The following is a 25,180-nucleotide window of genomic DNA, read 5'->3' as shown; positions in this document are numbered from 1 at the left end:
AGGGGTTTCAGCTCAACATGTCAGCTTATGAATACAATGTATCTTGATCAGTGTCATTCTAGAAATGTTGATGAACTTGAAGAAGTAGCCATGACTGGAGAAGGGACATTGATCTCTCTTGTTTTCCCCCATTTTCCTTCTTCCTAACCACTCACAGACTGTCAGCACTGCCTGGATCATGTGGACTTTGTATTGTCTTTAGGCCATTTAAGTATGTTGAGTCACCTCTGTCTTATACAAAGCCCTAATTCCAGAGGACAGATCTTGGCCTTCAGCTTTGCCAGCCTCCCAGGGCTTTACAGATATCTGTTTCTGGCCCATCTGGATGTTCTGTAAACACATACTGTCCTGAACTCTTTATGGTTGGAAGCAGATCAGTCAAATGCTCACCTTTCACCCTCTCTCATCTCTTCTCTCCAGGGACAGGAACTGACCATCCGCCAGATCTCCCTGCTGGGCTTCCGAGACCTGGTCCTGCTGAAGGTAAAGCTGGGTGATTTGCTGCTGTCACAGTCCAAGCTACCCTCATCCATTGTCCAGATGCTGCTGATTCTGCAGGTGAGGCCCTCATGCAGGTATGCCCATCCAGCCTAGGGAGGGAATGAAAGAGGAGATGGCCATCATGGGGTAAGCGGAAGAGAACAAGTGACAAACACTTTAGCTTAGCTAGGTGTTCTTCATCAGTTTGTGGATGTTTCCTTTTTGTAGGTCATGGGGCTTGAACTCAGGGCCTGAGTGCTGTCCCTGAGCTCTTTTGCTCAAGGCCAGTGCTCTACCACTTTGAGCCACAGTGCCACTTACCGTTTTCTGGTGGTTAGTTGGAGATAAGAGTCTTATGGACTTTCTTCCCTGGGCTGGCTTCAAACTGTGATTCTCAGATCTCACCCTTCTGGGTAGCTAGGATTACAGGCATGAGTCATGGGTGCCAGGCTTGTGTATGTTTTTTGGTTCATTTGTATGATGTGTATTCACTGAGTACCTGTTTGGTCCCTGCTACTGTGCTGGGTAATGGCATTGCAGTAGGGAGGGAATGAAAGATGATCCTCCATTCAGGAAGTAGACATCCTTTTCCCCAAAAATGTCAGGAAGTCAAAGGTTGCAAGTATCAACAAAGAATCCACTTTAACCTAGCATGAGCCAGACCAGAAATCTATCAGGTGGCTCCCAGGGAGATAGGCTTTCTGATGGAGGAAGACCACAGTCAGTTCACAGAGCCAAGGCATTTCTTCACTATTAAGTCTATAATAATGTCTGGTTTTTGTGTGTGATTTTTCCCCCCTCTCTTTCTCTCTGATGCTGCCTCACCTGGCTTTGCTAAGCTGTTCTTGGACTTGGTTTTTCTGGGCCTATAGAATTGTGACCATTGCTTTGGTTTGCATCAGGTCAAACATGGCATGTCTCAGCTTGTGGGTTTGCATCAAGAGACACAGATGGCTGCCTACTGTGTCTCTTAATCCTAGTTCTAAACCAGTAACAAGAAAATGAGCTAATGCTTGTTAGTCCCTGGCTGTTTTTCAAGCACAGACCAAGGACTTGAAATGTATTGCTTTTTTAAATAAGCCAAACAAACACCAATGAGAAAACAAAAACCTATAGAGTTTACACACTTGCATGGAATCTCCTAGCTGGCAAAAGATAGTTCAATTTAAAATTATACCTAACTTTAAAAGGGATCGGATTGACTTACCTTGAGCTGGGTGATTTCCCTTTTCCCAGTCAGATGTAACCTTTAATTAGAATCAAATAGGGGCTTAGTTCCAGCAGGGGAACTAAGGTTCCTTCTGATAGGTGAAGCATACTGCATCAGGCTCATGGTGACCTCTTGGAGCCTTACAACAAGAATGGCACATCAGACATGGGGACATCTGGGGCTCCTGCCTCACCCAACTGCTGTTTTCTTTTGATTCTCTAAGCTGGGCCATCCTTCTGGGCTTTCTGCCCTTTTCCTGTCCTCAGAGAGGAGGAAGAGCTGCCTTAAGGCATGGAGGTTGGGTATTACTGACTAGAATTAGATGTCAGCCCCAACCTTGTTATGTCAAGAAAGGAGAAGGAGTGGGGATAGAAAAGTCTGTGTAGCTTACCTCCCAGAAAGCCTCACTCGGGCTTGGCACCCAAAAATTTTGGGTAAAAAATGAGCTGTTGAGGATTCTGGTTGTCAGAGTAGGGACATTGGGATTCCAACATCCTGTTTTTATTTGTGTTTTGAAGATAAGGCATTTATATACACACACACACACATACACACACACACACACACACACACACACACACACACACACACACACACACACACACACACACACACACACACGTTTTCTCTTTTTTCCTTTGGAGAAGGAGAATCGACCCAGTTCTTCAGGTGAGGGAGTCTCACCTGTTGACCCCTCATTTCGTTTAGTGATGCTGGAACAGGAGGACTATCTCTTTTTTTTTTTTCTGTCAGTCATGTGGTTTGAACTCAGGGCTTGGGCACTTGGGATTGTTTCTATATAATGAAAAACATCAACCACATGGTAAGGTTCTTAATCCTGTGCCAAGACAGTCTGACAGCCATCATCTATCAGAATTCCCCAGCTAGCCTAAGAGAGCCATCTTCCATCCACTCCAGTACTAGCCCCAATTTGCTTTCTTTGGGGCAGCATCAAACTCTTGCCAGTTGATCTCAGTAACTGGGCCTGGGTTCCCTCCCACCTCTTCAGCCTGACCTGGAACCTGACTTACCTGGTGGGATGGCCTTTGGCCTCCATGACAGCAGGAACTTGCTGTTTGCTGTTCCCTCCTCTCAGAACACTCTGTCCTTGGGATTCCTAACCCTCCTTCCAGTCAAAGCAGATACTTGTGCTTTGTGTTCCCACTTGTGTCCTCACACTTTGTCTCATAGTAGGCATTGATTAGCCACCATTCGGTGAATGACAGTACCAGCTAGTGAGAGTTTGGACAGGACCCCAGGTCGCTGGCCTCAGATCCCGTGATGCCCTTACCCAGGGATCCTCCCTGACCCAAGAGAAGTACAGAGAAGCTCCATGGTCCTGGAAAATGCCTGGGGAAGTTGGGCAAAGAGAGTTCCTTCTGTGACTTTTGTCCTTCTGTGAGTCAAGCAGAGATGGAGATTCAGGCCTTGGCTCACTAGCTCAAGATCACATAGAGATTTGTGTAGAGCTAGGCTGTTCAGCCACACATCAGCCCTGGTTCTTTCTCTTCTCTGCTCAGCCTTTCTGGCCACTGCTGCCTTCTTTCCCATTGCCTCCTAGGTATTAGAAGCATGGTTTCTCCCAAGTGTCCTGGCCATGCTCTTTCTCACACAGGAGGTAGGGAGCCTGGGCTGGGAGGCTCAGTGATGAATATGGGCCTTAACCTAGCCCAAGTCCTCCTCCAGCAGCAGGCGCACCAGCCTGTGGGTCTGATAGAACAACCAGGTTGGCTATGCCCTTGGGGCTTGTTCCTGCCTCAGACAATTTCAGCCTCTGTGCTTAGAACTGTCCATTCTCCCCCTGGGCTCTCACTCTCCAGGGTGATGAGACATGAGGCTGATTTTTTCCAAATGACCTGACTCTAGCACAGAGAAAAGCCCCATTTCCCAGTCTTCTACTCACCCCTTTTTGTCTCTTTTCCAAGTATTTTTGAAGCAACTCCTCCCTTCCTAAGATACAAGAGGTCCTCCTACTATGGCAGAAGTCCTCCTTCTGTTGTCAGGGTGTCTCAGAAAGAGACAGATCCAGAAACTGGGACTGTTGAGGCCCACCCCCCCTCACTCACTCAAATCTCTGTGTGTATGTGTGTGTGTGTGTGTGTGTGTGTGTGTGTGTGTGTGTGTGTGTGTGTGTGTACGTACATGCGTATGTATGTACGTTTTACCACCAGTACTGGGCTTGAACTCAGGGCCTTATACTCTCACTTGGCTTTTTCTATTCAAGACTGGTACTTTACCACTTGAGTCATATCTCCATTTCTGGCTTTCTGCTGGTTAGTTGGAGATAAACATTTCATAGACTTTTCTAGCCAACTGGCTTTGAACCTCAGTCTTCACATTTCAGCTACCCCCTGAATAGGTAGGATTACAGGAGTGAGCCACCAGCTTCTGGCAGACTCAAATGTTCTTAATGTTTTATTGAACAAAGGGACCTTGCATCTTCATTTTGCTCGGAGCCATGAAGATCTCATAAATGTCATTACCAGTGTTGAAGCCAAGCAGAGGGATGAGGGCAGATCCATTTTGGAGGGCTCTGTGTAAGCCAAGTTTTCAAGAGATGAGTTTCTGGGAAACCATCCAGTGTCAGGTTGTATGCCCATTGTCCATTTCCTTCCACCTTTTGACAGTTTTGTATTTTCTATAACCTCTCCCTGTCTAGTGTTTATGGGTTATGGGGAGGAAGTTTAGAGGGGGAACCCAGGTAAGAGTTACCAAGGACAAAAATAAAGAGAGAAAGAAGAGTTCTTGGGCTTTGAAAATCTAGTCGAGGTGGTTTTGTGGTTGAAACTGCTCTCACTGCTTTGAGGTATGGCATAGTTCCCTCAGAGCATAAATAAGGACCTGCTTTTTTTTCTCTCTACTGACAGGAGGATTCCCAGTTCACTTAGAATTCTGTTTACATCTTCTGAAGTGAAGTGTGTGTGTGTGTGTGTGTGTGTGTGTGTGTGTGTGTGTGTGTGTATGTGTGGTGTATGTGTGGTGTATGCATGCATGTGCATGCCAGTACAGAGGCTTGAATGCAGGCCTGGATTCTGTCCCTTAGTATTTTTGCTCAAGGTTGTGTCCTACCATTTGAGACACACCTCTACTTCTGGTTTTTTTTGTGTGTGTGTGTGTGTTTTTTTTTCTTTTTGGTGGTTCATTGGAGATAACGAGTCTCACGGAATTTCCTATGCAGGCTGGCTTTGAACTGCAATCTTCAGATCTGAGCCTCCTGAACAGGTAGAAGGATTATAGGTGTGAGCCACCATCACCTGGCTTGCTTTTTCTTTCCTTTTTTTTTCTGATGCCAATTTTTTGCACGCTTTAAATGCAGTATGAGTGGAACTGGAGCAGAGGGCATGGAGAGCCACCTTGCCACCTACTTCCCATCACCGCCATAAAGTGTCAGGCAGCCTGTTGGCATTCTGCCCACTCATTTTCTCTGCAACTCTTCTCTTCTTTGCCCTTTCCAGCCCTAGCCTGTGCCTACCAGCTTCTCTTCCTCCTATGGTTTTTTGCACCACTTGGGGGAATCCATACTCCTGAACATACCTATGTCCTCATCTCTGTGATGCAGCCAAGAAGGACCAAGAAAGGACCAAGGACCAAAAAGAAGACTTTGTTTCTTCAGAAACTGTGGCCCATGCAGGGGTCCTTGGCCAGCAGGAATTTCCCTTGCTCTGCCTCCTTATCCAACAAGCTTCTCCAGCCCTAAAGCACCTCAATGCCCTGCAGAGCTTTTACCTTTTAAGTGAGGGCACACTTTAGAAATGTGCCGTTTTTATTTTTTAGACTGAAAACAACCCCACAGAACCTGGTTGGGCTCCTGCTCAGCCTCATCCCTTGCCACGTGGTTCCTGTATCCTTGCAGTCCCTCTGCAGAGCATGCCTGTAACTCCATTCCACTAAGAAGCTGCATTCCCAAGGCGCCTGCCAGTTTTCTAGGACACGGTAGTTACAGGCTGCTTTTCTTTCTTTCTTGGTTGTTGGGGCCATTCGCTGTGGTTGGTGTTTACCCATGGCTTAGTTCTGAAGGCTCCTGTCATGCTGAGCTTTTGAAGTGGCTCATCACCCTGCCACTGAAAGCCTACTACTACTAAAGCAACACTTTTCTGCTCCTCAGAGCTAGAGAGCTTGGGATCCAGCTCAGGATGTTTGTCCTTTACTGGCTGTGTTGGGCTGGGCAAGCTACTTAAACTCACTGGGTTGTTATCTCCCATCTATAGAAGGAGGACCAGAAAAGAACCCTTGTCTCTTGCTTGTTGGTGGTCTAAGTGAAGTGCTGAAATAAGATTTATGCCTGTGTGCCTAAGGCGTTGTACACATGGGAAGGCAATCTGGATATGTTGATGCGGGCCTGCTATGGTAGCAATTGTCTCTGACCTGTGTGCGTCTACCTTGTTCATTTGCAGAGTGTTCATGAACCCACAGGCCCCAGTGAGGGCTATCTGCAACTGGAAGAGCTGGTGAAGCAAGTGGTTTCTCCCTTCCTTGGCCTCAGTGGGGACCGTGGCTGCTCAGGCCCTACATTCATGCTGGGTAAGGGGTGAAGCTCTTAAGCTCCCGGGGAGCCTTGTGCCTAGTGATAGCTGCTACATGGTGCTGAGTAGTTTGCTCGGGATGTGGCCAATGCAAATCCGTACATGTTAATCACTCATATTCTAGTCACATTCTGTGTCACAGTAACCCTCTCCCTAGCCCCCTGAGGTGATTCCTCTCCAGAGACTGAATCCCTGATCTCTGCAGTGGTACCTGTCTCTTCCACATCTTTGATCAGTGGCTTTGATCTTTCTTATGTGTCCAGAACATTAGTTTGATCTTCCTTATGAGCCTTGGAAATTAGTTTAGTTTAGTTTCTTTTTTTTCCTGTGTCTAATAACACAAACTGTGCATTATTACACCCTTCCCTGACCTGATTGGACAACCTGTCATAATGGATTTCTTTGAAAGCAGCTCAAGATGTGAAGCTAGCCAGCTTGATGCTTCCATACACCAGACCTTATGGAGCTGCTATCCCCTCGGTGCACCGCCGCCTCCCCCCCCATTGGTGTGGGTGCTGCTGTGGACTTTGCTGAAGAAGAAGAAAAGGGGCTCCTGGATTTGGGAGCAAATCCTGCTGGGTCTTTTTTTTTTTTTTTTTTTTTTTGGTGTCTGTGAAGCTACATTGGCATCAGACTCCGTACAAGGCCAGTGGAAAATCTAGACATAAATCAGATCTGCTTCTTTTATGGGTGAGACCACATCAGTGGGGTTCCTTATAAACAGCTGTATAGCACAGTATAAGATCATATGAGGGGCTGGGAAGGTGGCTGAGTGGTTGAGTACTTGCCTTGCATGCATGAAGCCCTGGGTTTGATTCCTCAGCACCACATACACAGAAAAAGCTGGAAGTGGAGCTGTGTTTCAAGTGGTAGAGCATTAGCCTTGAGCTGAAGAGCTGTGGGACAGTGCCCAGGCCCAGCATTCAGGCCCCATGACTGACCGAAAAAAAAAAAAATCATATGAAATAGTTCTCAGCAAAGCCACAGTCTCAGTAGGAGCAGCCATGGAGTGAAGCTTATAATAAAGATATTCCCTAGTTTTTGCCTAAAATGGAAGCTGTCAGAATATAGTAATGTGGTCAGAGAAGGCACTCAAAAAATATGTGCTAGGTGGACAGCAGCCAGCTGTACTCTGAGGTAGCCAGCACCCAGGTAACACCATAGGATTTGGAATCTGTTGCTTCTCTTTTCATTATAATGGCTTCAAGTCCTGGGAGTAAAGGAGTAGCTTCCAGAATGGTGCCTTCCCTTCCTGGGCTTCTCTCCTCCCAGAAAAGGCCAGGCCTCTTCCTGGCAGTTTTCCTGGCCTTAGTCGTATTTCTAGGGAAACACTAGCTTAACCTCAGCCACCACAGATCGGAGGGTACTGGCCCCAGCCTGATGCCTGCCAGTTTTTCCCCTCCCTTGCTCCCAATTACTCACTCCACCAGAGCTGGAAAGAACTAGAGTTGAAATGATACTGAAGGAAAATAGTCGCCTGCTTTCCCTGGCCCAGGACTGGATGCCATATTGCTGTGGACTCCTTAGAGCCTATCTTCCTGCTACTGGCTCAACTCACCAAGTTTCTGAGGTGGGAGGATGCCAGTGGGTTGGTTGGGCCATGGCAAGGATTCAGCTACTGACTGGGCCTAACATAATGTAGAGTAAGAAAAACATTTTTTTTCTTTAATTCTCATAAGTTCTTGGATGAGACCAGGCCCTATTACAGATTTAACAAGACAAAAGGAAACAAGTTGATTGACACATATAATTCATAGACACCTGGGAGACACCGAGGCAACAAGTAGCTTTAAATTCCAGCTATTTCAACATAAAACAAGAAGAAATAACAAGAGGAAAATAACTTAGAAATTCTAAGGACCTATGGAGAGGCAAGAAAATGGCAGGTAGTGGCTTCTTAGTAAAGCTTGTCAGTGGAGACTCTTGGTACTGCCCCCAGGTGACAAGGCCTAAAGTTGTCTAGAATGGTTAACCATTTCCTTCTGGGAGAAGGGAGACAGAATACCTTCTTTCTTCATAAGTCTGTGTCTTACTTTTAGGTTAAATGGGAACAGTACAGAGAACCCCCGCCAAAAAAAATCTACTTTTTTTTTTGTCTGTTGTGGGGCCTGAACTCTGGGCTTGGGTGCTGTCCCTCAGCTCTTGCTCACGGGTAGCACTCTACCACTTGAGCCACAGTGCCACTTCCGGCTTTTTCTGCTTATGTGGTGCTGAGGAATCGAACCCAGGGCCTTATGCATACAAGGCAAGCACTCTACCACTGAGCCACCTTCCCAGCCCCCAAAATCTACTTCTCAGTGGCATGCTTCAACAATCCTTGAACCCTTCCAGTTCAGAGTAGTGTCTTATTGTCTTCCATATAAGAAACATGGTAGAGCTGGGCGCTGGTGGCTCACACTTGTAATCCTAGCTATTCAGGAGGCTGAGATCTGAGGATCACGGTTCAAAGCCAGCCCAGGCAGGAAAGTCTGTGAGACTCATCTCCAATAAACCACTCAAAAACCAGAACTGGTGTTGTGTCTCAAGTGGTAGAGTGCTCGCCTTGATCTGAAGAGCACAGGGACAGGGCCCAGGCCCAGAGTTCAAGCCCCACAACCGACCAAAAAAAAGAAAAAAAAAAAGGAACATGGTAGATTTGCAAGTTTGGACTCCCTCTAAGAGGAGGTACTTCTGAATTCTAGCTAAAATTTGAGTGCTATCCATTTTTGTCAAGGTATAAGGCAAAAATCTGAACCTTTATTAGACCCACGGACAGTCCTTACTTTTAGAATTATCTCACTAGGGACAGAGAGGAAAGGACATACTCTTCTTTGAACAAGTTTTATCTTATTATTATTTTAGCAAATGTACCCTGAAACCCTACCCCAAGTACCTTGAGAGGTGTTGCAGCCATATCTGTGATAAAAGCACACACATCCCTTCCCTCTAAGGCCCATGGTCCAATGAAGAGGTCACAAACACGGTGACTCATCGTGTACCCATCTGAGCTCTGAGGGGAAGTGCAGGGGAAACCACAGCAGGGACTTCATCTGGACCAGGAAATTCCGGAAAGTTCCCTGGAGGAAGTGAGGTCTATGGGGGAGAACTGTCGGATGAATAGGAGTTGGCTGAGTAAGCAGGGAGGGAAGACTGTCCAAGCAAAGGCAAGTAGCAGAACATTTGACAGTGAATCAAAACAAAACAAAACACAAAACAAAAATGGATCCCCAGTACAATGGCTCACGGGTCCCTCAGATCTTCCCTCTCTCCCAAGCAAAAACTGGGCTTCTGGGTTTCTCTCATAGAAATCCGCAGGTTCCCACAGACCTCCCTCTCTTGTGTCCCCGGGTGGCCCCTCTTTGGGGGGTGCCCTGTTTCAGGACACTGTGACTTCTCTGCATGACAAGTAGGCCTCTGGGTCTTTTCAAGGCCTGGGATGAGGAGCCACTATGGGCTTGGATAGAGGGGCAATAATGGCTGCTTTATGGCAAGCCTGGGAGATCAAAGGCCTGGGAACCAGTCCCCAACAAAGGGCAAAGGACAGTCTTATTGAGCCTTTGCTTCTTTTGAGATCTGAAAGGAGCTGTGGCCATTGTTGGCTACAGAGCAATGAATGGCCAAGCTCAGCAGGGTACCTGTACGTGAGGAAGGAATAAAGGCTGCCCACGGCTCTACTCTTCATGAAATTCTAGAAGGACAGGGATATGTGGCTTGGCAGGTAGGTGCCAGCTAAGGTGGCATCCTTCCTTCTGAGAGAGACCAGTCTTTAGGTCCACAGGGGATGTGAGTACCCCCCCAGCATGACCTGTTCTTTGGTAGCAGATTCCTTCCCCCCTGTGATGGTCTTGCTTTTGCTGCTGCAAAGAAAAGATGGAGGAGGGGGAGGTAGAGAGCTAAAAAAGTAAGTGTGGGTAGCTGTCTGTCAGCCCAGCTAGCCTTTGGTTTCCAGGCCTTCCAGGGACCCCATCAGGGACTGACAAAGCTCGACCTGTCTGACCTTCACTTGCCTGAAGGTTGGCTCTGGAGACTGGCAAGAGTTTGGTAAGGAAGCACTGACACAGCCATATAGCCCCTGGGGTCTCTGCTCTGCCCATACCTAGCTGGGAAGGAGAACATTCCAGAAAGCAAAAGGAGGAGCTGTAGGCTTCCCTCAAGAATCATTGCAGCGTGAGGGAGGCAGCAGCAGTGTGTGAAGATAGGGGGCCTTGACAGCCATAACTGTCGAGGCCTGGAATCCGTTACTTAGGTTCTCTGAGCTGCAGAGTGCTGAACACGAGGCCTTGTCCTTCCACTGGGGGAATGCAGGAGGAGGAAAGTGCTCTGTCTTAGGGCAGGGCCAGCCGGTATTGCTACTTGCTGGGTGACAGCTCTCAGGTAGTGGTGGTATGACTCCCAGAGAACCATTCCAGGTAGGAGGTTGTATGTGCTTCCTACTCTCCATCTCCTGGACCCCCAAAGCCTTGTCATGCTGTGTGGCCATTGTCTGATTATTTGTCAGTCTTCCTCTTAGACCATGTGCTCCTTGAGAGCAAGGAACAAGTTCTTTGTATACCAGGATTTACACAGATCTCCCCAGTAAGTGAATATGTGGCATATTAGTCCAGTCTAGAAGTCAGTCTACAATAATCCACCTTGTGATCCTTGTTCACTTTTCCTCGTCATCCTCTGCACTTGCAGGGTAGTTTCTGTGACTCTGCCTGGATACTTTCTACACAACCTTGTTTTAGCAGTTATCCATGTGAAGGTCGTGAGCAGCAACTCTGTTGCAGACATTGAGTTTGAGTCCTGCTATTTATTTATTTATTACCAGTCCTGGGGCTAGAACTCAGGACTGTCCCTGAGCTTCTTTGATTCAAGGCTAGTACTCTACCACTTGAACCACAGCTCCACTTCCTGTTTTTTGTTTTTGTTTTGTTTTGTTTTCTGAGCAGGTTGATTGGCCATATGAGCCTCAGGGCCTTTCCTGAATGGACTGGCTTTGAACCATGATGCTCAGATCTCAGCCTCCTGAGTAGCTAGGATTACAGATGCCTGGCTCTGGTTTTTTATCATAGACCATGATCATAGTCATGTAACCCCTCAACTGCAAGATCCCCTTCTGCAAAAATATCAGCATATTGTATCAGTGAAATGCCTTGTTTGGGATACCTACAACATATTGGACATTGGGTAAATGATTGCTTCTGGGACAGTGGACCTCCACCCCCACCACGTGTGTGTGTGTGTGTGTGTGTGTGTGTGTGTGTGTGTGTGTGTATGTGTGCTGGGATGCAGCATCTCCTGGGAGTGCTGGTGCTGCCAGGCTCTCCTTGCTGGGATGGGGGCTGCCCTCTCTGGGTTTTCAAGGTATCCAGGAAGGGCACCATGGAAAGCAGTGGCCTGTGGCAGCTGGGGAGAGGTCTAATCTGGCCAACAGGGAGGTGAAAGGAAGAAAGAGAGTCCTGAAGCTGAAGCTTCCTGTTCTCAGCCTTCTGCAGCTCTGTTTCTGGCATCTCCACCCTTTCAAATTTGCTCTCTCCTGACCACACTGACGAGTGGTCATTCATCCAGCTTAGACTGTGTGGGCTGAGTGGAGTGTTAAGGAGAAGCATGGGTCAGGGATTGCCCTGAGATGGAGGTACACGGACATACCATGATCTTCATATGCCCCAGACTGTAGGCCTCTGTATTGACACAGTCCCTGTGAAGGTGGGGAGAGGCCAAGGAAAATGGAGGTTGCTGCTTGATCTGCTTCTTCCTGTGAGAATCTTCTCTCTGGACTTCAGTTACCCACTTGGTTCTTCTCTAGCCTCTCCCATCATCCTAGGGTTGCCCAGTTTAGACACTCAGCTTATGCTTGGGCCCCAGTTTCAGCTTTATTTATTTGGTTGTTTTTTTAATCTCCTTGTATTTTATCTCTTTGTAATTTTTTTTGTAGGTTGTGGGGCTTGAACTCTGGTCCCTGAGCTCTTCAGCTCAAGGCTAGCACTCTACCACTTGAGCCACAGCGCCACTTCTGTTTTTCTGAGTGGTTTATTGGAGATCAGAGTCTCATGGACTTTCCTTCCTGGGCTGGCTTTGAACTGTGATCCTCAGATCTCAGACTCCGGAGTAGCTAGGATTACAGGCATGAGCCACCAGTGCAGGCCCCTTTGTAATTGCAAGACAGGTCATCTAATATCCCTGTATGCCTTAATTTCCCCACTCATAAAATGATCATTAGGTGCTGATTTAATTCATTATAATCACAAGAAGCCTAGAACTGTGGCCAGCATGCTTAAGTACTGGCCTGTGTGTTAACTCTTAGGACTTTATTCCTGTTTTAGCCCCTGTCATTTCATCTACCCCTGTACACCCGATTACCTGTCATCTTTACTCATATTAGCATTCTTTTTCCTTCTCTACTCAAAATGCATATTTGTTATAGAAAAGGCTTCCTCGGCCCTCTTCCTGGCTTTCCTCAGTTCTCATCTCTTACTTGTCCTCACCCATCCTTCACAGGCCTGCCAAGGCCTCTTCCTGAAGCACTTCCCCATCCTGCCTGCCATGTCACAGATGCTTCCATCTGACATCCCAGCGCCCTCCTAGGATACACGTATCCGGCCTGAGTGGGCACATCTCCATTGTTCTGTGCCTCCCTGTGCCAGCCAGCCTGGGAGGAACACCTGTCTCAACAACTTGCTCAAGCTGTTCCCATTGTTGAGAAAGTTATCTGGCACCCTCTACCCATTCTGATAGTTCTCCATCATCCTCCAATGTGCCTCCTCCTTGGCATTGTCCCAGGGTACCTTTTCTACCCCACTGGCTTGACCCTTCCTATAGGACCTGTGCCTATTACAGTTATTCATGGGCTTTGCTTGGGCCTCCAGGTCGAGTGAGGTCTGGAGAGAGAAAGAGCTTGTTTGAGTCCCAGCTTGACTATATTCTAGCTGTGTAACCTGTGATTACTTCTGATACTCAGTTTTCTCATCTGCAAAGCAGAAGCTAATGGTATATAATTAGTTACATTCAATTTCTAAGAGGATTCAAAAGATGCATGGTAAGATTTGGCATAGTTTCAGGGACATGGTATATACTCAGAAGCAGTGGTTTTATAGTTACTTGAGTCCAGCCCTGCCTCTTTGGAGGCTATCCCTAGAGTTTAGCTATTCTTCCAGGCTTGATTTGAACATAGATCTCGGCACATCATTCGGGTGGGAGGTGAGAGCCCTTAGTGCCCTGGTTCATGATCGGCAGGATGGTCCACTGCCTTGGCTTGCTTGTATAGGTGAGGAAATGTTCTCCATAGTCCTTTCTTCCTCTGGATTAAACTGAGCATTATGATTTAGCAGTGTGGATGCCACATTCTGAACAGAGCCAAAAGCTTCTTTGGAGCTGACCAAGCCAACTACTCAGTACCTCTTCAGACAAAGTGGTTGAAATGGAATGTAGACACATCCAGTGAGGCTTGGGGGGACAGCTGGAAAGAGAGGAAAATCCATGGGGGTAGGGGGAAGTCCTTGAGGATCAGCTCTGATGGGGAAAGAGTGGCTCCGGAGCAGGAGCAGGTACAGTGGGTAAATTATAAGACAGTCACACATGTGGACATGACCAGACCTCCTGCATGTCTGTGGGGCTCTCCCTAAAGCTGTTTCCAAAGGCTGGGCCACCATTTCTCTCTTCCTCCAACTGATGAGAGATTTCTGATGACCTCTACCCCCTCCTCAATTACAGACTTGATTGGTCCCTCCTCCCCCCTTGCAGCTAGGCGATATTCCAGAGTCCGACCCAAGGTGACTCTCCTCAACTATGGCCCTCCAATGGCCACTGTCAGCCGGCCACTGAATGAGATGGCCTTGACGCCACTGACGGAGCAGGAAGGAGAGGCCTACCTGGAGAAATGCGGCAGTGTGCGGCGGCACACGGTGGCCAACGCCCACTCGGACATCCAGCTGCTGGCTATGGCCGGCATGATGCACTCAGGCTTGGGGGAAGAGGCTGGCAGTGAGGACAAGTGCTTGCTTCTGCCACCCAGCTTCACCCCACCCCACCGGCAATGCTCCAGCGAGCCCAGCATCCCAGACAGTCCTGACGAACTGGAGGAGATAGTCAGCGGCAGCCAGGAAGACTCGGAGCTGAACTGTGCTTCCCTGAGCTGAGCCTCCAGGATTTCCCAGCTACTTCTGTGCATGCAGGAGGAAGACAGCCCAACCCCATGGATGGCCAGGGGACTCTTCCTTTGGGCAATGAGGCCTTATTTCCTTTAGAACAGACCCAATCTAAGTGCATTTGGGGAAACTCTTGTAAACCTCTTCATTCTGGTGTTTGGGACCAGCTCCTTACAAACACACAGACCTAACTGCCTATTGTTTGCCTTCCCACTTCCAGCCTGGTTTTTCCAACTTGGATCTTCATCTCCAAGCTCTTTTCTCTCGTACTGGACTGCCTGCTGATTCCAATGATATATCCCAGTGCCTCTGGTATTAATGTAGCAGGAGGTTGTCTGGATCGTACACAAACCAATTGATAGTGTGCTGGGCATTTGCGGTTCTCCTTCAGGCTCCTGCAGAGTCCTATGGAGGAAAAGAGAGATTTGTATGGAATTAAAGAACACTACAACTCCTGTCATGCATCCCTGGGATACATCCTCATTACTGTAGTTTTAGAATCACTGGGAAAGCATTCATTGTTCCACTAGTGCATGACAGTCCATCTCACCTACATCCAGATACTACATGCTACCTACACCAAAGTCTTTGGCCTGTGGCCCAAAAGAGCCATGAGGCTATAGAGCCCTATCTGTCATAAAGTCTTTGTATTTCCCTCTCAAGCTTCCTCCCCAAATCAAGGACTAAACTCCTTATGGGTCGCTGGTGCCTTAATCCTGCCCTTTCACAAACAGACCACATTCCCATTGTAGGTGTGAAGGGCTGGCTGACATCTGCCAAGTAGTCTGTACCTGGATTTGACTTGAATTTCTAAAATGTGTGTTGTTTCAAAAGATTGTTTGCAAATATTTGCTCATAGGGTCTTGCACTGATCATTTCCAAGGACGTAGGTGTTCAAGTTCACGGACAAATAGAGCTCTGAGAAAAGAAATACGAGGAATGGCTTGGAGCAAAGTAATCTCTATGGTAGAGAGAGGGTTCATGTCCACAAGCCTCTAGGAACAACTGGAGTTAAGTTGGGAACAACTTGCATTTGTGTTATGGTTTCTGAAAAGAAGCTGCATTGGGCTGGCTCTCTGGGCAGAGAATTGTGTTTTTTGGTTGAGGGAGACAAGGGAGATGTAGGGAAGATCTTGGACAGAGATTTAATATCAAAACTGCTATTTGAGACAGCAGGCTGTGGTACTGTTCTTAGTCCTTACCTATATATCCCAAAGCCTCTGTTCCCTCCCGGTCTGGGTTTGTTTTTTTTTTAATCACCATTCAGTCCCTATCCTCTTTGTATTTGTCTATGCTGATAACAGCTCCAGAAAAGGGGAGAGGGGAACTCCTCTGTCCTTTCTGGTGGCCCATGGCGGTCTTTGAGATCCTGTTAATTGTTGTAAGTTTTGTTGATGAAATCTCAAGATAGAAACCACCTCATCATCCAATATTACTACAAAGGGGACTGAGAAAGTGTGAGGAGCCATGTAAACTGCCAGCAGAAGAAACCTAACCTCATCTAAGTCCTGATATTTCTTTTCTGAGTGCAGACCTGCATTACGACAAGAATTATGCTTTAGATGACTTATGACTTGGACATTTTGTTTTTAAAAAGTTGTTTCAATTTCATCCTTCTACAAGAATGGTGGAATGGAAACATCCAAAGGAGATCTCTTGAGAGTTGCAAACAAAGAAATCTGTGTATGTGTTGTGTAAAGTCTACACATACATAAGCAAATGGGACATTAGTAGGTAACAGTAACAGGATTTGTTACAAGTTCTTGTCCTTGTTAGGGCCTTGTATACACACACTTCAGGCGGCTATTTATTGATCCAGGCAAAGTAATTAACCATGCTTGGGTTTGCTTTTTGGGTTGATTAGGTTAACAATATATTGAAAATGCTGTTGCCAGATCTCAGGTGCCTCTCATGAGGACAGCAGTCATCAATTACATGTAGAAGCTCCCAGGTTGGGAATGGGTGTCAGAGTACAGACTTGTGTGCATTGTTGCTGCTGATTGTGAGTTTACAACTTTACCTTTGTGCACACCTGATACTAGTACAGTTAATACTTCCGCTGTACACGTAAAAACTTCATGGATATTTATGGGCATTTTGGCTCTTGGGGTCTACTGCAAGAGTGAATGATACCTGCAGTACTTCAAACCACTTTTCCTCCCTTTTGTGAGATGAAGTCTCATTTGCATTATTTTGTGCCAGGATTTTCCTGTAGCTGAGGTTTGATAACAGGAAGCCCTCACCACTCCGGACTCCTGAGTGTTCACAAACCAAAACTCTAGTTCATATTGTCTGTATCCAAACTAAGTCCAATAAATGCCATTTTTTACGTGTTACCCTATGCCGTGCCTCAATTTTGTCTTGACTGAATTTTCTGGGTGCTTCCTGCCCTTGGTCTCCAGGTACCTGCTCATCTTGCCACTGCTACCTTGTCCCTTTTCCTGTTACCTTTTCTCCAGAGTCAGCTAAATGTAAACAATCCTCTTCTGGACTGGATGGGCAAGTCAATTTTTGGAGAAACAGCTTATTTGTGGAGTTTATAAAATACCGAGACATCCGAGAAGCAAGGCCACTTTGAAAACAAACATGGGGTCTCTTCACTGAGTGCTTGACCTAGAGGGGGCACTTGCTGTATTCACTCATAGACTTGCTCCTCTCATACTCCCCTTTGATTGAACTGGGCAGGGTAAATTTGTATCTTACTTTGCATGAATACTTTCAGGAAGGCAGCGTTAGTTGGAGACCTTGCAAGACTTACTAAGAGTGTTGGAAGAAGTATGCTGGAAACTGATTAATAATTCTCCATTTTTGCTGAGTTTATAGGCTGCTACTAAGATAAGTGCCCACTGAGCATGCTGCGATGTTGTAGGTCACTGACAAGTCCATGATGTTAGCATGCTGCCATATCCATCCATCTGTCAGTCTATCCATCCATCCACCCCCTCATCTACCTATCAAATACTTTGTGGAGTTTCCACTGTGGGTAGGCATTTTGTTCGATGCTTGGTTTAGCATGATAAATAATCAAAGACCTGTTCCCTGGAAGCAGTGGGGAAAGCTGGAAATCAGGTCAACGCAGCATTTCAAGTAATGATCAAGATTGGAGCCCATGACTATAGAGATGATGAGAATGTGACCAGGAGTGGCTAGAAGAGGTCCTTTTTGGATGTTAATCTGAGAGGAGAACTCAATGAAGAGGGATCCAGACTTACACAGTCCACCTTTACTACCACATCAAATGAATTTATTATCTCACAGTTTTGTAGAAGTCTAACATGGTTCTTCAAGTGTTTTCAGGACTGTGTTACTGCCTGGAAGTTCTACAGGGCTGGGTACATTGGTTCATGACTATAATCCCAGCTACTTGGGAAAGAGAGGTCAGGAGGCTTCAGATTGAGGCCAACCAGGGGAAAAAGTTCATGAGATTCCATATCAACAAAGATGCTAGAAGAAGTGGCATGTGCCCAGCTACACAGGAGGCACTGAGAAGAGGATCATAGTCTGAGGCTAGCTTGCAGCAAAAGTATGGGATGCTATCTAAAAGGTAACTAAAAAGCAAAAACAAAAAACTAAAAAAAGGGCTGGAGGAGTAGCTCATGTGTTAGAGTTTGTCTAGGAAACAGGAGGCCTGCTCAAACCCAGAACTGCCAAAATAACCCTCATCACCAATACCATCTGATTACTTGCCAACTTCTAGAGGCTGTTCCTACATTCCTTGGTTCCTGACCTTTTCCACCTTCAAAGCCAGCAGTAAATCGCGTGAGTGTCTCCAGTCTGCATTATACCACTCTCCCGCTTTATCAGACCCAAGTGATTATTAGGTCCCTGGGTCACCAGGATAGTCTCCATCTTAAGGTACATAATCACAGCTATAAATCCCTTTCATTCTGTAATGTTATAGATTCTGAGGACCCAGACTTTTCTTTCACTGCTGATGGCCCTTTATGGGTAGAAAGTTGTGGATCAGATCACCTGAACTACTTGGGAAATTCCTTATCCACCTGTTTATTTGTGGGGGGTCTCATTTCAGTGAAATCTCTTGGGGAGGTGGGGATAACAGCAACCAAAATAGACAAAATAGTCTTCCCGAAGGGTGAGCCTGTTGGTGTTGCTCAAGGAGCTGCAGTCAGTCAGCTAAGGCTCTTCTGAAAGTCTGGGGATGCCCTTGAACTCCCACCTTAGCTAGAGATGGGCTGGTTTCCTCTCCAATACATTCCCTCTGGTCTTTGTGACTTCCCCAGCTAGACTTCTGTGGGTGCTACACTTTATGCCCCTCTGTTCCTACAAGAGAAAGACCAGCCAAGCGTCAGTGGCTCATGCCTGTAATCCTAACTACTCAAGAGGCTGAGATCTGAGGATGGTGGTTCAAAGCTAGCGTGAGCAGGAAAGTCCTTGAGACTCTTATCTCCAATAAACCCCTCAGAAAACTGGAAGTGGTGCTGTGGCTCAAGTGGTAGAACCCTTGCTTTGAATTGAAGAGCTAAGGTAGTACCTAGGCCCAGAGTTCAAGCCCCATGACTGACGGGGGGGGGGGGGGGGGAGAAGGAGGGAGGGAGGGAGGGAGACCAGCCCTGTGGTTTCCTCGAGACCCCAGAAAGATGAGACTACAGCATGCAGGTGCTGGTCTCACTGTTCAGGGGAGACTGGGTGGTCCCATGGTGATTCTGCATAAAACTTCCTCTGCTTAAAACTTTTCCTGGGGGCTGGGAAGGTGGCTTAGTGGCAGAGTGCTTGCCTTGCATGCATGAGGCACCACATAAGCAGAAAAGCCTGAAGTGGCGTTGTGGCTCAAGTGGTAAGGTGCTAGCCTGGAGCTGAAGAGTTGAGGGACAGCGCCCAGGCCCAGAGTTCAGGCCCCATGACCGGCAAGGTTAAAAAAACAAAAAACAAAAAACTTTTCCTGGTTTTTGTTCTTTCTGTAAGCGAAAAAACTTTTCCTGGTTTTTGTTCTTTCTGTAAGCAGCCTGAAGTGATCTGTGAAAATAGTTCGCTATTCTCTTGACCCAGAAAACCCCACAACATCATGCAAGTCACGAGTTTCAAATCTTCATGTTCACTTTTTAAGACCACCAGAGACACAGTGGAGGCCATCAAGGGTATGCAGATCTAAAAAGCTACCAAGTATCTGAAAGATGTCTTTTTTTCCCCCTATCAGTATGGGTGCTGTCTCCAAGCTCTTTGGCTTAAGGCTAGCATCCTACCATTTTGAGCCATAGAGCTCAATGTTTCATTTTGTTTGTTTTGAATAGTTAATTGGAGATAAGAGTTTCCTGGGGACTTTTCTGCCTGGTCTGGCTTCAAACTATGGTCCTCAGATCTCAGCCTCTTGAGTAGCTAGCTAGGATTACAAGGTGTGAGCCACCTCTACCAGGCTGAAAGATGTCATTTTAAAGAATCAATGTGTGCCATTCCAGTGTTATAATGTTGGAGTTGGCAAGTGTGTCCAGGCTAAACAATGGGCTGTTGATGGCCCCAAATGAGTGCTGAATTTCTGCTGCACAAGCTTAAGAATGCAGAGAATCATGCTGAACTGAAGGGTTTAGCTGCAGACTCCCTGGTCATTGAACACATCCAGGTGAACAAAGCACCCGAGACGTGCCACGGAACTCACAGCGTTCACGGTAGGATTAACCCATACATGAGCTCCTCCTGCCACACTGAGATGATCCTGAAAAGGAGCAGATAGTTCCTAAACCAGGAGAGGAAGTTACACAGAAGAAAATGTATCCTGAAAAAACTGGAGAAACAAAAACATGGCACAAGAATAAATTTAGCATAAAATAAATTCAAATGAATGTTGGTTACCTTTATTTAAAAAAAAAAAAAGCCAAAATCTTCCCCTGGTTTCCAATAAAATCGACACCACCCGCTCCTTCATAGGTTCTAGGCACTGTTGGGCCTTCTGGCTACTTTGATTCCCCTGTAAGCCCTAATCCTCCCCTGCCTAGCTCTCATCTTCCCTCTCTCCTACTGCTCCTTCACTTATTTCTTTACCTTCTCAGGTGCTTTCCTCCAGGAAAGGACCTGTGGGATTTATGTTTGTATGCCTTAGGACTAGCAATACAGATACGGTCCTGAGTCACATGTATTCCACATGTGACCCATCTCCACCCTTTTCCTTCCTCTCTAGGACAGGATCTTCCCATGCTTTCTAAGTATGCTCCAGGTGAGTCTTTGTGGCCAAGAGACCCAGTGGTCACAGTTTACAGGACCTTTAATTGCAGAGAATTAACTCTGCCCATGAGGAACTAACTGTTGTTTTGCTACAGAGCCAGTGGCCTCTTTCTTGTCCTGCCCTCTTTCTGAATGTTGGGAAATTCCTTTGGCATCTAGAACATCTTTCTGAGGAAGAGGAAGACAAGCCTGTATTATATGCCACAAGCCATCTCTCTGAAGGTTCCTTCTTACCAAGAAATAAGAGGGAATGTCCCAGGTCAGTGGACTCTCTCAGCACTCAGGATCCCAAAGAAGGCGAGACTAAAGCTCTACCGTTCTCCTGGGCAACATTACGCTCTTCCTCACTATGTCCTTGCAAGGTAGCTATCACTTCCTCCTCCCATTTGCAGAGGAAGAAACTCAGGCTAATGTCATTTAAGAGACAGAGCTGGGTAGGTCATGCCTTTCCTTGCTGGATATCAAGGAGGGAGAGAGAATGGCTAACTGGGTGCATAGGTAGGTAGTGATGGGTTACAGTTTTCAGAGAGGCTGAGGCCAAAGCTGTACCTCTTACTCTTCCCTCAACAGCTACTTCTGGACTACTCAGGGTAGGGAGAGTGGGAAAGGTGATACCTGTGTTCTGGACAGTGAGTTTTCTTCTTTCCTTCTCTTTCTTTCTTTCTTTCGTTCTTTCTTTCTTTCTTTCTTTCTTTCTTTCTTTCTTTCTTTCTTTCTTTCTTTCTTTTTCTTTCTTTCTTTCTTTTTTCCTTCCTTTCTTTCTTTTTTTTTTTTTTGCCAGTACTAGGCTTGGACTGTTAGGCCAAGGTCGCAGGACCCCCACCAAGAAGACCACCGAGAGTCAGACTCTACAGCTGTTTTATTTAAAGGGGCTGCAGCTGGGGCCTCATCCTACACTCAGACACAGCGGAGTCCAGGAGGAGGGCCCCGAGCTAAGGATTTGCAGGTCTTATAAGGGCACACAACCAGGTGGTTTAGCATCACGTGTTGCTCTGCTCTGAAACAAGCAACAAATGGTCAATGCCTCAAATACTCTAACTTTTCAGAACTCTCTTGCCAATCTCATTTTTTACTGGTTAAGTTGAGATAGAATTTCTTGGGTTTTCCAGCCCAGAGTCACCTCAAACCACCATCCTCCAGATTTCAGCCTCCTGAGTAGCTAGATTACAGGTATGAGCCTCTGGTGACTAGCTAGTGAGTTTCTTATGTGGGAAAGATGTCTCAGTAGGTTTGCCCCCTTTAAGCCAAATGATAAACCAGTTTTAAATTGGCTTTAAAAATTCATATTTATATAGTTTAATAATTTTAATAATGTAATAAATAAGAAAACAATGTTGTCTTTAGACTCAACCAGCAAATTCAACCACCTTTTTCAGGCTTTTAAGTTCAGCTTACAAATTTTATTCTATTTATAAATCTAGTGTGTTTTAACAATAACTTCAGAGGAGCCTTTGAATAATGCTTGGTCCTATGCACAAGCTTAGCTCAGCACTTCAAACCCTTATGAGTGAATTTATAAATTTAATATGCTTATTTCTTTTTTTAAATACTCCAATTTTTTTCTGACAGCAAGCAAAACCACCCCAGAACCTAAGAAATTACAGAAGCCAATAAAATAAGCTCATAAATAAAGGAAACCTAAAGTCCCATTAAATGATTTTATGCTACTTGCTGTAAACTCAGATGTCACCATAAAAAAACCACAAGTCTAAATTAATTCACAATTACACATTTTAAGTAGAGTTATAAAACCTCCACTCCAGGAAGCTTCATTCTCTAAAATATCACACATTTCTATAGCACTGACTATTCACAAATTCCTTCCTAACATAAAAATATTCATTAGTGCTTTAGCTTTGTTTTTCAGTCTTTCTGCACTTAAAGCTACATCTTCCTGGAGAGTTGGCTGGTTATGCTGTTGTCTCTCAGATGCAGCCCCTTTCTAGAGTTGGGATGGTGTGACTGAGATTGCGTAAAATCACATTATGCATGTCAGTTGGGTGCCTAATAGGCTCTGCCAGTGGTGTCTCCCCCACAAGCTGGTGGGAGGTGTGTGTGGGGATGCTGGGAGAGTTAGAAGAGATGGGTGCATCCTGTCTTTGTCACCATCACCTGGCAGGGATTGGCTCCAGGAACAGCAGTGAGTTCCTATTTGCAGTTTTTCCGCGTTCTCAGAACTAGCCTTAATATCTTCCATAAAACATACCAGCCCCAGAGGCCCCGGCCTGTCTTCTGAAGTCTGAAGCCTAGCCCTTGGGTTCATTCTAACCTTTCAATAGAAACAGTTCTTTCTGTTTCCCGAGTTCTAAGGATAGTGGATACTTTCTGTAGTGATCACCTTTGTGATCCTCTGCACTCCCTCTTTGCTATATTATTTGCCCAATACATGATTAATAATGTGTATATTAAACTCTCTTTTGGAAGAATTGATGTGGATTTTGCCCTCTTATTACACCTCGATGGAGCCAGAGTTGAAAAACTACACACTCATCAGGGGAGATAATAATCTAGGTAGCCAAGGTTATCCACTTAGGTGAGTAAACAGAGCTGGAGGCACTCAGAGCAAGTCTTCTCATCTCCACCTAAGAAGAAATGGTGATTTCTCCTCAGCCCTCTTGCTTTTACAGGACATAGGCTACACCAGAGCACCCACAAACAGTAAGGCCCAATTATGGTTTCATAGTCAATGGCTTCAGCATTCAGAAGTACAGTATAGCCCTTGTGTCTGTACTGTGAAATTGTCTACCTCTTCAAAAGAATGCCTTTCTCACTGAATCACTCATTAGATTCGCTTTTACTTCCTTTGGCTCCTCTGGGGCTGGGTATAATGAACATTGAGAGGAATCCTAAACAACTGTAAATATCTTTAGTGTAATAAAGTCTTCAATTCTTTCATATTCCCAGTTCCATAGAACTCTTTCACAAATGCCTAAATTTTAACCTGATTTCAGTCAAATGTCTCAACTAGCTTTCTTTGTGGTCCCACTTAGGAGGTCATTCCATTCGCTGTAGACTGTAGGTGAATCAAATCAGCTGACTGCCCTGAGAACTTCTGCCACCCACTTGAGCAGTTTTGAGAAGGGCTTAATAAATGGAAATGGCATAAGGCTTCTGGTGATGGCTACAGGAAATTGGCTTGCATCTGATTAATCTCTCTGCCAAAATAATGATAAAAGCTAGTCAAAATACAAAAAGCAACTGTTTGAAGAAGTGGAGAGTTCACAAGGCAGGCTGGACTTCAGAAGCTCTGGTCACTGATACAAAGCAAACCCCTGGGACAAACTTTATAAACATCCTGGCTCTTCCCCTGAGAGTATTTTCTCCAGTAACTTGGGGGTTGAGGATTGGAGGGAGTAGTATTAGTGGAAAACAGCAGTCTTTCTGGACTAGAAGAAAGTTTAAAGTTGTCAGAGTAGCTGAACTTGAGGGTAAATAATAGATATGAGTGAGTGAAAATTTTGCATACACCTTCCCCTTAAGTTGTTGAATGATTCTTATGCTGAATATATGCTAGGGTTTGGATTTTAAATGTCCTCCAAAAGCTATATGTGGAAGGCTTGGTTGCCAGCCTGTGGTGCTACTGGCAGGTGAGGTTTGGTGTAAGGAAGTTAGGTCACCGGAGGCATGCCCTTGAAGCAGATATTCAAGAGCCAGAGGTAAAGTTCAAGTGGTAGCACTCTTGTGTGGCACCTGCAAGATCCTGAGCTTGAATCCCAGTAAAAAGAAGGAAGAGAAAAGGGGAAAAAAGGAAGGAAGGAAAGGAAGAAGGGAGGAAGGAAGGAAGAAAGGATGGAATGGAGGAAGGAAAGAAGGAAGCCATCATGAGATAAGAAGAACTTTGCTTCATGATGTATGTGAATTGGAAGGAGAGAAAGAAAAGGAGGAAAAAAGGAAGGAGGAAGGAAGGAAGGATAATGATCCTACAAGGCAAGAAGCTTTGCTTTCCTGGGCTGGGGAGGTGGCTCAGTGATAGAGTGTTTGCCTTGCATGCATGAGGCCCTGGGTTCGATTCCTTAGCACCACATAAGCAGAAAAAGGTGTAGCTGTGGCTCAAGTGGTAGAGCACTAGCCTTGTGCTGAAGAGCTGAGGGACAGTGCCCAGGCCCAGAGTTCAGGCCCTATGACCACCACCACCACCAACAACAACAACAAAAAGAAGCATTACTTTCCTATATGCTCTTTCCTAACCACAGGATTGACAACAGAGCCAAGAAACTGTGGATCTGAAACATGTAAAACTGGGAGCTATGATAAGCTTTTCATCTTATTGAGATGATTATGCTAACATAGCATACAAGGTGAGAAATAAAAGAAATTGGCAGAAAGGGAAAGATGGGATGGCCACTTGAACCAATTTCACCTCCAAAATAACACCAAGAAGATGTTGGTTCAGGCTATGCCAAGGTGGGAGGTATTGGCAAACATCTTCAACTTTTGTTGAGATCCTAGCAGGGCCTCACCCCAAGACAAGAGTCATAACCAAAGCAAGATGTTGAACTTAAATTGCAACTGCATCAGTAATTATATTAGATGTAAATGGACTAAACAAGCCAATAAAAAAACAAGATGGGGGCTGGGAAGGTGGCTCAGTGGTAGAGCGCTTGCCTTGCATGCATGAGGCCCTGGGTTCGATTCCTCAGCACCACATAAGCAAAAAGAAAAAAGCTGGAAGTGGCACTGTGGCTCAA

The 25,180-nt window shown here is 45.9% G+C and overlaps 1 protein-coding gene and 1 pseudogene across 1 annotated transcript in view; both read left to right on the top strand.

Moving 5' to 3' along the window:
• Prr5l (proline rich 5 like) overlaps positions 1-16,640 on the top strand; it is a 75,278-nt gene extending 58,638 nt beyond the window's left edge. Inside the window, exons 7-9 of the mRNA XM_042691444.1 lie at positions 421-558; positions 6,085-6,211; positions 13,915-16,640. Of these exons, the coding sequence (XP_042547378.1) occupies positions 421-558; positions 6,085-6,211; positions 13,915-14,309 (660 nt within the window). The 3' untranslated portion in view covers positions 14,310-16,640. The remainder of the gene's footprint in view (positions 1-420; positions 559-6,084; positions 6,212-13,914) is intronic.
• Positions 16,641-16,658: 18 nt separating this feature from the next.
• Positions 16,659-20,102, top strand: LOC122117865 (annotated as a pseudogene).
• Positions 20,103-25,180: the final 5,078 nt, after the last annotated feature.

Source organism: Dipodomys spectabilis, unplaced genomic scaffold, assembly GCF_019054845.1.
Source record: "Dipodomys spectabilis isolate Male_0828 unplaced genomic scaffold, ASM1905484v1 ptg000145l, whole genome shotgun sequence".
Taxonomy (NCBI): domain Eukaryota; kingdom Metazoa; phylum Chordata; class Mammalia; order Rodentia; family Heteromyidae; genus Dipodomys; species Dipodomys spectabilis.
The sequence above is the reverse complement of the archived record's forward strand: the minus strand, read 5'-3'. Positions and strand labels throughout refer to the sequence as shown.